Genomic DNA, 17,522 nt, shown 5'->3' with positions numbered 1-17,522 from the left:
AATTGGAAAAGAAAAAGTAAAACTGTCACTGTTTGCAGATGACATGACACCATCCATAGAAAATCCTAAAGATGTCACCAGAAAACTATTAGAACTAATCAATGAATTTGGTGAGGTTGCAGGATACAAAATTAATGCACAGAAATCTCTTGCATTCCTATACACTAACAACAGAAGATCAGAAAGAGAAATTAAGGAAACACTCCCATTTACCATTGCAGCAAAAAGAATAAAATACCTAGGAATAAACCTACCTAAGGAGGCAAAAGACCTGTACTCAGCAAACTATAAAACACTGATGAAAAAAATCAAAGATGGCATAAAGAAATGGGGAGATATACCATGTTCCTGGATTGGAAGAATCAATATTGTGAAAATGACTATATTACCCAAAGAAATCTACAGATTCAACACAATCTCTATCAAATTACCAATGGCATTTTTCACAGAATTAGGACAAAAAATCATACAGTTTGTATGGAAACACAAAAAAGACCCCAAATAGCCAAAGCAATCTTGAGAAAGAAAAATGGAGCTGAAGGAATCAGGCTCCCCAACTTCAGACTATACTACAAAGTTACAGTAATCAAGACAGTATGGTACTGGCACAAAAACAAATATACATCAATGGTACAGGATAGAAAGCCCAGAGATAAACCTGCACATGTATGGTCACCTAATCTATAACAAAGGAGGCAAGAATATACAATGGAGACAAGACAGCCTCTTCAATAAATGGTGCTGGGAAAACTGGACAACTACATGTAAAAGAATGAAATTAGAATACTCCCTAACACCATACACAAAAATAAACTCAAAATGGATTAAAGACCTAAATGTAGGATCAGACACTATAAAACTCTTAGAGGAAAACATAGGAAAAACACTCATTGACATAAATCACAGCAAGATCTTTTATGACCCACCTCCTAGAGTAATGAAAATAAAAACAAAGATAAGCAAATAGGACCTAATTAAACTTAAAAGCTTTTGCACAGCAAAGGAAACCATAAACAAGACAAAAAGACAACTCACAGAATGGGAGAAAATATTTGCAAACGAAGCAACAGACAAAGGATTAATCTCCAAAATATACAAACAGCTCATGCAGCTCAATATCAAAAAAAAAACAAACTACCCAATCCAAAAATGGGCAGAAGACCTAAATAGACATTTCAGCAAAGAAGGCATACAGATGGCCAAGAGGCACATTAAAAGATGCTCAACATCACTATTAGAGAAATGCAAATCAAGACTACAATGAGGTATCACCTCACACTGGTCAGAATGGCCATCATAAAAAAATCTACAAACAATAAATGCTGGAGAGGACGCGGAGAAAGGGAACCCTCTTGCACCGTTGGTGGGAATGTAAACTGATACAGCCACTGTGGAGAACAGTATGGAAGTTCCTTAAAAAACTAAAACTAGAACTACCATATGACCCAGCAATCCCACTACTGGTCATATACCCTGAGAAAACCGTAATTCAAAAAGACACATGTACCCCACTGTTTACTGCAGCACTATTTACAATAGCCAGGACATGAAACAACCTAAATGTCCATCGAAATATGAATGGGTAAAGAAGATGTGGTACATATATATAACAGAATATTACTCAGCCATAAAAAGAAATGAAATTGGGTCATTTGTAGAGACGTGGATGGACCTAGAGTCTGTCATACAGAGTGAAGTAAATCAGAAAGACAAAAACACACATATATGGAATCTAGGAAAATGGTACAGATGAACCTGTTTGCAGGGCAGGAATAGAAAGGCCGACCTAGAGAACGGACGTGTGGACATGGGGGGGAAGGGGTGGCAGGATGAATTGGGAGATTAGGTTTGACATAAATACACTATCATGTGTAAAACAGATAGCTAGTGGGAACCTGCTGTATAGCACAGGGAGCTCAGCTCGGTGCTCTCTGATGACCTAGATGGATGGGTTCAGGGGTGGGGGAGGGAGGTCCAAGAGGGAGGGGATATATGTACACATACAGTTGATTCACTTCACTGTACAGCAGAAACTAACACAACATTGCAAAGCAATTATACGCCAATAAAAAAATTTTTTTTAATAAAATAAAAAATAAAACGAATGAATATAACAAAAAAGAAACAGACTCACAGATACTGAGAACAAACTAGTGGTTACCAGTGGAAAGAGGGGAAGGACAATAAGAGATACAAACTATGTATAAAATAAATAAGCAACAAGGATATTCTGTACAGCACAGGGAAATATAGCCATTATTTTATAGTAACTTTAAATGGAGTATAATCCATAAAAATACTGACTCACTATCTTGTACACCTGAAACAATATGATATTGTAAATCAACTATACTTCAAGTAAAAAAAAAAAAAGAAAAATTGGGGAAATCTGAATGAAGTATGGACTTTACTTTTTAAAAAAGTGAAAGCCTGAATGATTTCCCAAAATGATCAAGAAAATGACAAAGACGTTAACCCTCACAACTTCTATTTAACATTGTACTAGAGATTCTAGCCACAGCAACAATGCAAGAAAAAGAAATAAGGGCATGCAGATTGAAAAGGAATTTGTAAAACTACATTTACAGATGCTATCATCTTGCATACAGAATATATTAAGGAACCCCTACACACACACACACACACACACAAATTATTAGAGCTAATAAATGAGTTCAGCAAGATTGCAGGATACAAAATCAATATACAAAAATCACCTGAATTTCTACACACCTGCAATGAAGAATCCAAAAGTGAAAATAAGAAAGCAATCCCATGGGTGTGCTCAGAGCAGGGGTCTGAAGAAATGGCTCGTCTGTTTATAACACACCCAACAGGAACTTGGGTTCACTGTGACAAGGGGCACAAAACTTGTAGCCTTCCTATGAACAAGTACCCAATATGTATCCCTCTGCACTTTTACGTGGCTACCGGGCAGGACCAGTGGGACAGGGCTCAGTACTGGAAGGAAACCTACAGTATTTAGTGGGGGAGTTTGCCACCTACAGCCTGTCCGGTCCATGCATGGGTGGGTCATAAGTGGTCTTATGGTCTTCAAGGAAAAAAGAAAAATAGATTCCAACTATATGCCATTCTGGAAAAGGCAAAACAATGGAGACAATAAAAAGATCAATGGTTGCCAGGAATTTGGGGGAAGAGGGGAGATAAATACACAGAGTACAGAAGTTTTTATGAGTGGTGAAAATACTTTGTATGACATTATAATGATTTTATGTCATCATACTTTTGTCCAAACCCATAGAACGTGCAACACTATTCACTTCATTATAGTGAACCCTAAGATGAACTAGGGACTTTGGTGATTATGATGTGTCAGGGCAGTTCAGCCTTGGTTGAAAAAAAAAAAGTCTTAAAAAGAATTAACACGCAGGGTAGACGTTTTTGGCAAAACTTCTGTTTCACTTTTACATATGTATACATATTATATATTTGTGTGTGTTGGATTGTGATATAAAATGTACTTTTTAGATTAAAAAATTTGCAGGCTACTGTATTTATACTGGCAAATAAAAGCACAAATTAATCACAAAAAAAAAACAAAAAAGAAAGCAATCCCATTTACAACATCATCAAAAAGAATAAAATATTTATGAATAAATTTAACAAAAGGGATACAAGACTTGTACAATGAAACTACAAAACATCATTGAAAGAAATTAAAGAAGTAAAAAAAGGAAATGGAAAGTCATCCATGTTCAAAGATGGGAAGACTTAATATTTCTAATATGGCAATACCCTCAATATTGATTCATTGCAGTTCCTATCAAAATCCCAGATGGCTTCACAGCAGAAATTGACACTACATCTAATAACTACTCGCTACACATTCTTTGCAAGTACACAGAACGTTTACAAAATGACCGGTTGCTAGGCCATAGAGCAAATTTCAACATATTTAAATGAACTGAAATACAGACTATGTTCCCTGACTGCAGTGCAGTCAGCCTAAAATCTGTAACAGAAAGATAATTATAAAACCCTAATGTTTGGAAATTAAGAAATATCTCTTCTAAAAAATGCATAGGTCAAAGAAGAAATCTGAAACTATTCTGAAATAAATGACAATGAAAACACTACAGATCAAATTTCGTGGGGTCCAACTAAAGCTATGACTAGTGGCCAGGATAAACTTGATACCAAAACCCGGTGAAAGGAAAATTATAGGCTACTTTCACTCATGAACACAGAAGGATGAAAATCCTAATAAAAAAATTAGTGAATCAAATTTAGCAATCTATAAAAAGGATGAAATTTTGAATCAGAAATTCAGATTTGGTTTAATATCTGAAAATTTTACTCAATGTAATTCATCACATTAATAACACAAGGAAAACAATTATATGAACATCTCAATGCAGAAAAAGCATTGATAGAATTCAACGTCATAAACTCAAACTCAGAAAAGAAGTGAACTAATAACAGTATCTACAGAAAATCTTCAGCAAACATCATACTTAATGGTTAAATGTTTAAGGCTCTCCCTCTCAGATCAGGAACATGCCAATTCAATTCACTGTACTGGAGCATCCCAAATAGCACATTTAGGCAAGGAAAAAAAAAAAAGATGTAAGATTAGAAAGGATAAAAGCTTCATTTGCAGATATGATATTCGCAGATGACTGTATACATATACAATCCAAAATAATCTAAAGGTAAAGTATTAAAATATAGGAGCAATATAAATGCTGAAGCAATACAAAAATCAATCTTGTTTTTATCTTATAGCTACAGTGAGAAAACGCAATTTTAAAAACACTATTTACAATACCATCAAATCATGTCAAATGCCAAGGAATAAATCTAACAAAAGTTATGCAAGACCACTATATAGAAAACTACATACATAAAACATTATCAAGAGAGATTAAGGGAGACCAGATCAGAGAAAAAGAGGAGTAAGGGCAGGAGAGAGAGAATGAATGTGTTGTTCTGAACAGATTGAAGGCAATCCCAATCAAAATTTTTTTGTAAAAATGTACAAGCTCATTCTAAAATGTATATGGAAATGGCAAAGGGGCTAGAAGAGCCAAAGGAATCTTGAAGATAAGTAGAAGCTACTCTTCTGATTCAATATTCTATAACCAAAATCAACACATATAAAGTTACAGAAAATAGGACAATGTGATATCAGTGTACGGGTAAATGGACAGAGAAACAGAACAGACATGAAACAGATGTGAAAACAAACACTACAGAGCACTAGAGGGACAAAAAAGACTTTTCAATAAATAACAAGTCAACTTGGTATCTCTATTGAAAAGCTCACACCACATCCAAAAATAAATTCCAAGTGGAGTGTATGTTTAAATGGAAAAGGCAAAACAATAAAGCTTCTAGAAGATAAATAGAAGGGTAGGCAAAGATTTATTAAACATAATACAAAACGCACTAACCATAAAGGAAAATAGTTATACAATGAGTCATATTAAAATAAAGCACTTCTGTTCATCAAAAGATCTTTTTAGGGCTTCCCTGGTGGCGCAGTGGTTGAGAATCCTCCTGCTAATGCAGGGGACATGGGTTCGAGCCCTGGTCTGGGAGGATCCCACATGCCGCGGAGCAACTGGGCCCGTGAGCCACAGCTACTGAGCCTGCGCGTCTGGAGCCTGTGCTCCGCAACGAGAGGCCGTGACAGTGAGAGGCCCGCGCACTGCGATGAAGAGTGGCCCCCACTTGCCGCAACCAGAGAAAGCCCTCGCACAGAAACGAAAGACCCAACACAGCCATAAATAAATAAATAAATTTATAAAAAAGAAAAAAGAAAAAAAAAAGATCTTTTTAGAGACTAAAAAGGCAAGTCACCAAATAAGAGAAGATATCTGCAAAACATCACCACAAAGGGCTCATATCCAGCGAATAAAAAGAACTTCAAATCAATTAAAAAAAAAAAAAAAGAAAGAAAAACCCCACCAGAAAAATGTGCAAAAGATTTGAACAGGTAATCCACAAGAGAGAATGTCCAAATGGCCAGTAAACTTCTGAAAAGGTGCTTAACTTCATGAGTCATGAGGGAAACACAAACTAAAACCATAATGAGATTCTACTGCTCACACACTAGAATGACTAAAATTAAAAAGACTGGCAGTACCATAGGTTAGCGAGAACATGGAACAACAGGAACTCATATACACTGCTGGTGGGATTGTAAATTAGTACAACCACTTGCGAAACTTCAGCAACAGCTGCTGATGCTGAACCTATGTATATCGTATAACCCAGCAATTCTACTTCTAAGTATATACCCAAAAGAAATTGTGCATATACACGTCAAGAGACATGTACAAGAATGTTCACATAAGCATTATTCACAATAGCCAAAAACTGGATAGATCCCAAATACTCATCAAAAGTACAATGAATTAACTGTGGTTTAATACCACAGAATACTATACAGAAATGAAAATGAATGAACTACAGCTTCACCCATCATCATGGATGAATTTCACAATGTTGATTGAAAGAAGGCAGACTCAGTACACACAGTTTGATTCTATTTACACAGAGCATGAAAACTAGTACGACTAAATGCAATGTTGGAAGTTGCATTGGGCTATTCTTTATTTTTTGTGCATTTTTATTTGTATATTTCAACACAAAATGTTTTGTAAACACCTAAAACAAAATAATCTGTATGTACTGATTATGGAAGGATCTCTAAAATATATTTTAAGTGAAAAAAGCTGGATGCACAACAGTGCGTATAGTACAGTATCACTTGTGTAAGGACAAACATATAGAGACATATCTGCTTTCCTAAGCTTAGATAGAGAGATACACAAGAAATCAAAACCATAGTTGCCTCTGGGAGTAGAACTGGAGGGTGCTAGTAGAGGTGGTAATGGGCTGTTTGCAAGGGAGACTTACTTTTCTCTGTAACCCTTTTGTACATGTGCATATGTTATCTATTCAAAACAAGCACCTCTGGCAGGGAGGGACTGATATGAAAGGGGCATTAAATATATTGGTAACTCCTCAAATTTGGTCGTGGGTACATGTTTATTGTTGTAACACACTGGCATTACTTATTACCGCTTTTTGTAGGTCAAATATTTAACAATAAACTTAAAAAAAAAAAAAACCCAAGTACCTGCACAATGACAAACTGTGTATGCTCAATAAATGTTAGTTACCCTCCCCACTATATTCCCAAATATCTAAACTTATCTCCCACCTATGTCCCACAGGAGCACTTCACTTTCTCTTCCATCTTCTAATGGCTGGTTATGAGGACTTCCTCAGTGGTGTTCTTAGTCTCAGAAATATCTCTGCTACTGTTAAAATTCTACTCATTCTTCAGAACCAACTCAAGTCTCACCTATTCCATGAAGCTCTCCAAAGCAATCACAGCCCGAACTTCACAGGAGAGAAAATGTCTTTCAAAAATAGGAAGATCCTAAGAGAACACTTAGTGCAATCATTTTGCAGAGGGGGTTAGGTAATGTCAGGTGATAGACATGACTTTATTATAGTTGTTATATATTTTAATGTATATCTACACAAAGTGTATCCACAATGAATAAAAAGAAAGACTTTCATCAATGCATATCATAGTTAAATTTCAGAATACCAGAAAGAGAGATGATCCTAAAAATGCTTAGGGAGTGAGGAGTGGGAAAATAGGCCATGCACAAAGGACAGGGAATCAGAACAGAACCTCTAAACAGCTACACCAAATACTTAAAGACAATGGAATAATATAATGCCATTAAAAATTTAAGGGAAAATAACTTCCAACTTAGAATTCTATACCCAGCTAAACTAAATACTCAAGTATAAGAATAAAAGACATTTTCAGACACGCAAGCTTTAAAAAAAAGTTACCTCCCACGTAGGCTTTCCTAGGAGGCTACTAGAGAATGTACTCCCCCAAGAAAAAGGAAAACAGGATTCATAAAACAGAGATCCAAAACATGAGAAAAAGAAATAAAATGCCCTGAATTTGGTGAAGGGAAATCCCAAGAATTCAGCTATACAGCTGTTCTAGCAAATAACTAGTTCAAACTGGAGGACAGAGGGTTCCAAGAAGGATTTCTTTAAAAAAAAAAAAAAAAAAAGTAGGAGTTTTAGAATTTGGTAGTAAATTGTAAGTAAACAAAAAGAAAAGCAAATTTTATAAGGATGATTATACTAGTGAAAGAAGCCAGACTCAAAATGCTACATATGGAATGATTCCACTTCTATGATAGGCAGTAAAATAGCATTAACAGAATAGAAAACAGATGAGGAGTTGCCAAAGGAGGGCGGTGGGGAAGGGGTTGACTACTACAAGGGAATTTCTAAATCCTAACTGTAGTGGTGGCCACACAACTGTGTGTGCTTGTCAAGACTTGTAGAACTATACACTGAAAGGGTGAATTCTACTATATTTGTGACTCAATTTAAAAAGTAGGGGGAGAAAGGGCAGCTTTTAACTCTAAGAAAAACAAATTATACAGAACAAATACAAATGTTGTATACTATATGGCTCTGCTATAAACAATTATATCTCATCACTATCATCATAATGTAAATACTTAACACCAACAGCCAAAACTGATATAACTACATAAGGAAAATGATGGAGGCCAAATGTGTGGCACAGGGTGCTGTGAATTAAATCCTAATCTCTACAAGAGGAAGAAAACAGATAATCTCTAAAACTGTGAAGTCAAGAAATAGCCTTATAAGCATGTTATTTAGAATGCTGGCTTTCCTGTTTCCTGGACTCTTGCCCTACAAAAGAAAACAGCTACAGTGTGGGCAGTGGTTGCCTGGGGAGGGTGGAACTTGGCGGTGAAAAGTGGGGGCACTGCTGTTATTTGTTACAAGGTTCATGATACCCAGAGATCCTCCAAATCGTATGCAAAATATTCAACTTCACATGGAATTTCTTTTACTACTACTAGTTTGTCTCACAAGGCATTTACTCCCATTTAAAAATAAACATCTTGGGCTTCCCTGGTGGCACAGTGGTTAAGAATCTGCCTACTGGGGCTTCCTTGGTGGTGCAGTGGTTAAGACTCCGCCTGCCAATGCAGGAGACATGGGTTCGAGCCCTGGTCCAGGAAGGTCCCACATGCCGCGGAGCAACTAAGCCCGTGAGCCACAACTACTGAAGCCTGCGCTCTAGAGCCTGCAAGCCACAACTACTGAGCCCGTGTGCCACAACTACTGAAGCCCATGTGCCTAGAGCCCGTGCTCCGCAACAAGAGAAGCCACTGCAATGAGAAGCCTGCGCACCTCAACGAAAGAGTAGCCCCCGCTTGCCGCAACTAGAGAAAGCCCATGCTCAACAACGAAGACCCAACGCAGCCAAGAATAAAAATTAATTAATTAATTTAATTAAAAAAAAAAAAAGAATCCACCTGCCAATGCAGGGGACATGGGTTCGAGCCCTGGTCCAGGAAGATCCCACATGCCGTGGAGCAACTAAGCCCGTGCGCCACAACTACTGAACCTGCGCTCTAGAGCCCGCGTGCCACAACTACCGAAGCCCGCGTGCCTAGAGCCTGCACTCTGCAACAAGAGAAGCCACCGCAATGAGAAGCCCGCGCACCGCAACGGAGAGTAGCCACTGCTCGCCGCAACTAGAGAAATCCCACATGCAGCAACGAAGACCCAAGGCAGCCAAAAGTAAATAAATTTATAAATAAATAAATAAAATAAAAATAATCATCTGGATTTTGTTTCCCTTGTGAACAGCTGAGTAGTGTGATGAAAAGAGCCACCATCCAGGCATCTTCAAAGTTGAATTTTTGGCAGATGTTGTATGGGTTTCTTCTCTCAGAATACTTGTGGTTTGACAGTTTACAGGAGTGATAATCTCTTACATCATGCTGCCTAAGCTGTCAACCTGTTTAGTGAATGTGACACTTCCAGACATTTACAGTTTTCATTGACTTGTTTTTGTCTTTACTGCTTTTCTTTTTTAAATAATTAAAGGCTGAATTCCATAAACATAAAATGTATATCTTACTTGTTTAGTCCTAAGATATCTAATGCCTCAAAATGTATTAAGTGCAAGTAAATAGCCTTCTTAAAGAATAATTAATGAAGATTAAATACCTTTAATTAATGAAGATTAAATACACTGTTATATTATTCTGATAACAAACATTAACCAATGAATGCTTGTGTCTACTTTAATGGGATTTGTTTTAATATAAGAATGAATTTTATGGTTTGCGAATACAAAAACTGTTTAAATATTATTCATATTTTTAATTAATGAGAATTTATCCTATATATGGGGTTTTCGATATCAAATTATCCTTGACAGGCAAAGGAAGACTGTATTTGACTTGAACCGCTAGGTTTCAAATGCTAATGCTCAGAACAAGGTTAAAACAATTGTGCCAATTGAAATTAAAAAAAAAAAAGAGGAGTCAATCTGAAAAAATATATATGAAGTAACACTCAGGTAGAATTTAGATATGCCAATAATCACGAAGGAAGCAATGACCGGAAATTTGGGAAACAAAACAGGATGCCATAACCTAGCCTGTCACCAGATTGCCAAACTGCAGTAACATCTCTAGGTGCGGTGGGTCATGACCTGTGTGAGTTGCTTTGCCTAGTCTATCCCTTTCCCTCAATTCCTACTGATCGTGCAGAGTCTTGTGCACCCCTGGAAAGGAATCTGGATTTGATTCCAACTGCAATGGGATGCCACTGGAGGGTTTTAAGCAAGGGATTATAAGACCTGATTTGCTTTAGGGATCAAATGTGCTGATAAATGTGAACAGGCTCTGTAAATGCTAAAGCATCATACCAGCATATTTTATTACCTTGATAGAGGTCAAATTGAAAGGGAGAGATGAAAATAAGGCACATTAAAATCCAAGTAGGACAGGCCCATTCTAAATCATGTGGCCTGGGGTCTTCTCCCAGGCTTCTCTCAAGTTCCGTTTGGGACTTGAGGAAGATCAGGTTTGGTGCAAGAGGAATCAGGAATTGTATTTGCCATATTAAGTTTGAGGTGACCATTAGACACCTAGGTGGAGATCCTGAGAAAGTATCTGGATATATCCAACTGGAGCTAAAGAGAGAAACCAGGATGGAAACACAGATTTAGGATCTATCAGAATATAGTTTCGCTAAAAACGATAGTTGCTAATCTTTATAGCATGCTTCCTATATTTCAGACACCATTTTAAGTGCTTTATATGTATAAACGCTCTTGGTCCTTACCACAGCTTTAGCAGGTTAGGTCCCATGATTATCTCTATTTTAAAAATGAAGAAACTGATGCATAAAGAGATTACGCTACTTGTCCAAAGACACATAGCAAATATGTACCAGAGCTGGAACTTAAACCTAGGTAATCTGACTCCAGAACTCCTTAAAGCCATGTGACTGTTTGGGATAGACAAAGAGACAGGACTGAGGAGGAGGAGGACAGAGCCCTCACATACAGTATTTCAAGTATTTCAGCCTCTGCAGACACAAAGAAAAATAAGACACAGTCTCTCAAGAAGCCCAGTCTGATAGCTATGAGCTGATGGCAACTATTTACTGAACATTTACTATGTGCCACACACTGGCCAAGCTTTTTAGACATGTTATTTCACTCCTCCTAACAGCCCTATGAGGTAGATGTTACTACAGCCATTTTAGAAATAATGAAACTGAGGTTTAGAGAGGTTAAATAATATAACCTAGTTATAACTGACAGAACTAGGATTCAATCCAGGTCCATCTTACTTCAAAATCTGGTCTTTTCCAAGGAAATCCTGTTACATGCTACAACATGGATGAACCTTGAGGATATTATGCTAAGTGAAATAAGCCAGGCACAAAAAGACAATGTATGATTCCACTTATATGAGGTATCTAAAGTAATCAAATTCATGGAAACAGAAAGTAGTAGAATGGTGGTTACCAGGGGATGGGGGAGGGGAAAAAAGTAGTTGTTTAATGGGTTGAGTTTCAGATTTGCGATATGAAAAAATTCTGGAGATCTGTTTCACAACAATGTGAATACTTGACACTACTGACTGCACACTTAAAAATGATTAAGAAGGTAAATTTTATGTGTTTAAAACATAAAGAAAAAAAATTTTAATCTGGTCTTTCCAAGTATACCACATGCCATAATGGATATGCTTACTGTGCTATGGAAATACTTGTGAGGATATAATTTATTCTGCAACGTGGGGGTGTAGCAAGGAAGAGATCAAAGAAAGTGACTAAGAAAGGACACATCTGAAAGATGAAGTTCCCCACTTTATCTTCACTATAGTTTTGGGAAGGTACCTCCATCTCAACCTCTGAAATAGCTCCCACTCCTGTCTGTATACAATTACTGATTACCACAATAACCAGACTAGACCAGGCTCAAGAACATTCCAGCACCTTCTATCTGGTGAGCTTCTTCAGTCTCCTCCCATTCCAAGTCATCCAGCACTAGAAACAAATTAAGTGTACTAAATTTCCCCATTCATTAAGTTAAAGAACTTCCGTGGCTCCCTATTGCCCTCAGAACATAGAGGATTATCAAGACGAGTGCTTAGGAGCAAATTACCTAATTTTTCTGAGCCTCAGTTTCTTCATCTGTGTTGAGATGAGTCCCGACACTTGATTCAAAAGATTGAGAATTAAATAAAGACACTGTATACCATGCACAATGCTTGATCCAAAATATGTGCTCAGTAAAGGTGAGTTAGTTCCCTTTCTGCCCATTCCTACATACCCAGCTCAGTTAAGGGTCTTTGGGTTAAAGGATAGAGCAAGTATTTCCAGAATCTTACAGCAGATAGAGAAGAATGCAAAGGGAAAAAAGTTGCTCATCTATGGTCAACTGATGTTCAGGAAAATACTGTTCACCCAGAACTGCTTCTTCATCTGTAACCCTCTACAAACACAGACCACCTGGTCTTTATCTTATATTCTGTCCTTTATGAGTAATATGAGTAATACTGAAGTGGTTCAAAATTAAGTTCTTATATAAAGTTATACTGTGGAAAGTCTCATTCTCATTCTCTCCCTCATCTACCCAATTCCCACTCCACTCCCACCAATCACTTTATTACTATTCCTGTATTTACTTAAAAAGTTTCTTTATGCAAAAGCTGTCCTTAAATTAAGCCAATGTTTTACAGGTGTGTTTGCAACGTAAGTTCTGGGAACATGGGGGCCGGTGGAGTAGAGGAGCGAGCAGCCTAGGTTTATTCATCCTGCTTTACCCTAAAGCAGTGTCCTTCATTCACTCAAAAAAAAAAAAAAAAAAAATACTAATCATATATTGGGCACTATTATAAGCCAGATACCAATTATAGCTTTAACTGATTACTCTTCAGCTTTTTACTGTGCACCAGAAATGCATTTAACGCTTTACACAATTGTCTTCGATGCCCACAACACCTTAACGGGTAGGTTACTAATTATCATCTCCATTTTACAAATCAGGAAACTGAGTCACAGAAACGTAACTTGCCCAAGCAAGAGAGAGCAGGGTTCTGAATCCAGGCCTGACTCCAGAGCCCTAGCTCTTAACCATGACGCTCTACTCTGGCAAACGAGATACAGTCCCTGCATCCGCTGGAGCTCAGCCTAACGTGGGATACAGGCGAGAAAAAGGATAGACAACAAAGAAATATGTAATTACAGACTAAGAAAGTAATGTGAACGGAACGAATTCAGGCCTGTAACTGAATAACAATGGGGACCCACTTTAGAAGGGGGAGGGTTGTGTCGAGGAAAGGCCTCTCTGAGAGAATGACATTTATGATGGCTTGCGAACCGTTTGGGGTTTGCAGTGATGACCCACCGCCCAAGTCACGGGGAAGAAACTCGCGGCCCGCAGAGGCTACAGCAAACTCGCCCAGGGTCCCCCAGACGTGCAGACGTGGCGCAAGGAAGGGAGGATCCAGGAGCTGGGCCTAGGACTCGTACACGCCATCAATGCCCGATGCAGCCCAGCCCTGCTCGGCCCCTAACCCGGAGCCTCTAGCCTGCCGCTGCCCACTGCCCCGCCGCGGCTGACAGCGTCGCGACAGCCCACAGGGAGGCCCCGCGGCCAGCCAAGAGGGGTCGGGCCCGTACAGCGGCGGCCTGGAAAGGCCTCTTGCCCGGCCCCCCGCCAGCTCCCGCCCGGTCCACCCCGCCCCGCCCCTCCGGGCCGGCTTCGTACCTGCACGGCCCGGACCAGGCCCCGGCCGGTCAGCTGGCCCTGCCGCAGCTGCAGCAGAATGTTACCAGGCCGCGGCCGGCCGCCCCATCCGCCCCAAGCCGCCACAGTTGCCGCCGCCCGTCGCCCTCGGCCGACCCCAGACCCAGCAGCCGCCGGCGCCGCCGCCATGTCTCCTCGTCCGACAAACAGGAAGCAAGCGGCCCCGGGGCCGCGGAGATTCCTACGGGGCGGCGGAGGGGTCGCCGCAGCGCCCCCAGCGGGCCGACGGCAGAGGCGCAAGACGCGTGGCAGGGGCCGTGCGCGCCGCGGGGACTGCTGGGAAATGTAGTCCTGCTCTCAGGAGGGCAGGTGCGAGAGAGCGATGTGGCGTTTCTTGCGCCACTTATCCTTCTGGCCCCTCCGTCCAGCATTTCAGTGAGGTCCCCCGAGGTCGAAGACAGGTCCCTGCGTGTGCATTCTCCCATTTCTTGCCTATTTGGGGGAGGTTACAGCCAACTGGCTAGGAAAAGATCTTGGATTCCAGACCAGGAATCAGGCCGTCTGGTCTGATTTCCCGCCTGCTTCTTTCTGCCTCTGACTTGCCATGGACCTCTCTGAGCCTCAATTTCCTCATTAGTTCATTCAGTCAGTAGTTCCTGGGAGCCTATTCAGCCAGGAAATAGTTCCTTGGGGCCAGCTCTGCGCCCAGCACCGAACGGTCCCTGAGAAAACAGTGGTGAGCAGAGCAGAGTAACTAGGTCCCTGTTTTGAAATGCGGGTTACAGGAAAGACAGCACATCCATACACAGACGCACAGTAACAAACTAGGTAAGTTGTGTAACTGGGTAGGTTGTTGTGATGTTAAATGAAATAATGGAAGGGAAAAGGATTGGTAAATTGTGACATCATATTCTCTGTCAGAGGACTCTTGTCCTGATTTCTCCCCACCAGATAGTATGTTCTGTTCTACTCTGAGCCCAGGTAATCATTTTTTTGGCAAACTTTTGTGTCAGGATCATGGCATCTCCTCTCCTTTTTTCTTCCTGGGAGGGGGTCTTGTAACATAAATGAAAGAGGAATGCTGGGTGTGATGCAATAAGGAATGGTGGAGATTGTGACCCATAACTTATTGCCCAAACCAGAACTTTTAAAAATGAAAGGATGCTATTAATTACAACGGGACAGCAGGCGTGTAAAGGGACTGTTCCTGGCAAACTGTGATTGTGGTCACCATCCCCATGCCCAGCTACAAGGAGTGGTCTCTACTCGCCTCCTTCAGATTGTTGCTGAATTGTCTAGTTTTTCCAGAAAGGCCAAAAGTCTGGGTTTTTATGTGAAATCACTCAATTTTTAAAACTCCATGGGCCAAATAAAACCCTATTTATGACCCCTAGAACAGGGAGACCAGGGTCAGGTCCAGGTGTACATGGAAGTTTAGCATGTGGTAAGGGAGACATTTCAAATCAATGGGCAAAGAAAAAAAAAGTTAGGTCTTAAACTTTACACCAAGCTAAAATGAATCTCAGACATACTAAAAGCTATGTATAACAAAATCAAAGTATAGTTCTAAAGCTGGATTGTGGTAATAGTTATACAACCTTAAGTTGACTAAAAATCATTAGATTGTACATTCAAAATGGGTGAGTTTTATGATATGTAAATTATACCTCATACATTTATGATATGTAAATTATCTGATATGTTAAAAACCAAAGTATAAAAATAGTACAAGTGGGGACTTCCCTGGTGGCACAGTGGTTAAGAATCTGCCTGCCAATGCAGGGGACACGGGTTCGAGCCCTGGTCCGGGAAGATCCCACATGCCGCGGAGCAACTGAGCCTCTGTGCCACAACTACTGAGCCTGCGCGCCACAACTACTGAGCCTGCGCTCTGGAGCCCATGAGCCACAGCTGCCAAGCCTACGTGCCACAAGTGCTGAGGCCCACGAACCTAGAGCCCATGCTCCACAACAAGAGAAGCTACCGCAGTGAAAAGCCCGTGCACTGCACAGAAGAGTAGCCCCTGCTCGCCGCAACTAGAGAAAGCCCGCATGCACAGCAACAAATACCCAACGCAGCCAAAAATAAATAAATAAATTTATGAAAAAAAAAATAGTATAAGTTAATCTATGGGAATACTTTTACGATTTGGGGATAGAAAAGTTCTTCTCAATCATAAAACCCAGAAGTCATGAATAGGAAAAGATTGACAAGTTTGACCTTAACAATGTTAAAATTTTCTGTACAAGACACTATGAACAACCATAAAAGGCAAGTGATATTCTGGGAAACAGTCAATATCCAGAATGTATGAAGGACTTACTGTGCCCTCTACCTGAAGTTCTCATCCCCAGGAAGCTCTCTGAATGGCTTGCTTCCTCATGAACTCCAGGTTTCTATTCACGGAGAGATCTTCCCTACTATCCATATAAAAACAGCACTCCTTAAACTCACCATCTTATTACCTGCTTTGTTTCTATAGCACTATCTCCACATGACATAGTTGTTTACTTTTTGCACCCCTCCCCCTGACTGGAGTATAATCTTGGTCTTTGTTCATTGCTGCATTTATCTCCAGCACATAGAATAGTACTTGACACATAGTAGGTGGTCAAATATTTGTTTATTGGTTCAAAAAATTAATGAACAGATGCATGAACACCTACAAAAATCAAGGGAAAGGGTTCCTGGTGGTCCAGTGGGTAAGACCCCAGGCTCCCAATGCAGGGGGCCCGGGTTCGATTCCTGATCGGGGAACTAGATCCCGCATGCATGCGGCAACTAAGAGTCTGCATGCCACAACTAAGAAGTCCACATTGCTGCAACTAAAAAGATCCCGCATGCTGCAACGAAGACCCGGTGCAGCCAAAATAAATAAATAAATCAATGTTTTTTTAAAAAATCAAGGAAAAAACCAAACAACCCAATAGAAATATAGGTAGAAAGGAAGAGGCAATTCACAAAAGAAAAATAAATGGCCAGTAAATGTGTAAAAACTGCCCACCCTCAATTTTATTAATAGTAGAATGTTGATGGTGAGAACATAAACTGATATATCTTTCTGCAAAGAAATTTTTTAGCAATATGAATTAAGTCATAAAGAAATCCAAACTTTTTGACTTGATAATTGCTCCCTAATGATATTACTTGATATGATGATGATTTAATGCAAAAATGCTTATTACTGTATTATTTGTGAAAGCAAAAATAGAAAAAAAATATAACAATAAAGTAGGATCATGGTTAAATCTAGTGTTCCAATATAATGGAATATTTGAGCCATTGAACATCATCATTTACAAAATAAAATACTAAGATTTCAAATAAAATTAAATATTCATATACTTTGATCTGCTTCTCGGAATTTATGTTTTAGCAACAGCTAAACAAGTATACCAAGATGTATTACTGA

At 39.5% G+C, this 17,522-nt stretch overlaps 1 protein-coding gene and 1 non-coding gene across 6 annotated transcripts in view; one reads left to right on the top strand and one right to left on the bottom strand.

Moving 5' to 3' along the window:
* Positions 1–14,357, bottom strand: part of TRPC4AP (transient receptor potential cation channel subfamily C member 4 associated protein) — a 76,599-nt gene extending 62,242 nt beyond the window's left edge. For 3 of the 5 annotated variants that reach the window (XM_059898454.1, XM_059898452.1, XM_059898455.1), the window contains exon 1: positions 14,132–14,355. In XM_059898454.1, the coding sequence (XP_059754437.1) occupies positions 14,132–14,299 (168 nt within the window). In that variant the 5' untranslated portion in view covers positions 14,300–14,355. Of the gene's footprint in view, positions 1–14,131 lie in introns of all 5 variants that reach the window. The other 2 variants (XM_059898451.1, XM_059898450.1) reach the window with 2 other exon arrangements.
* Positions 2,777–2,905, top strand: LOC132350060 (small nucleolar RNA SNORA11). Its single transcript, XR_009497816.1, has one exon. It is a non-coding gene; the product is annotated as a small nucleolar RNA SNORA11 (small nucleolar RNA).
* Positions 14,358–17,522: the final 3,165 nt, after the last annotated feature.

This window comes from Balaenoptera ricei, chromosome 15 (genome assembly GCF_028023285.1).
Source record: "Balaenoptera ricei isolate mBalRic1 chromosome 15, mBalRic1.hap2, whole genome shotgun sequence".
In the NCBI taxonomy this organism is placed as follows: domain Eukaryota; kingdom Metazoa; phylum Chordata; class Mammalia; order Artiodactyla; family Balaenopteridae; genus Balaenoptera; species Balaenoptera ricei.
This window is presented reverse-complemented; position numbering and strand designations above follow the sequence as displayed.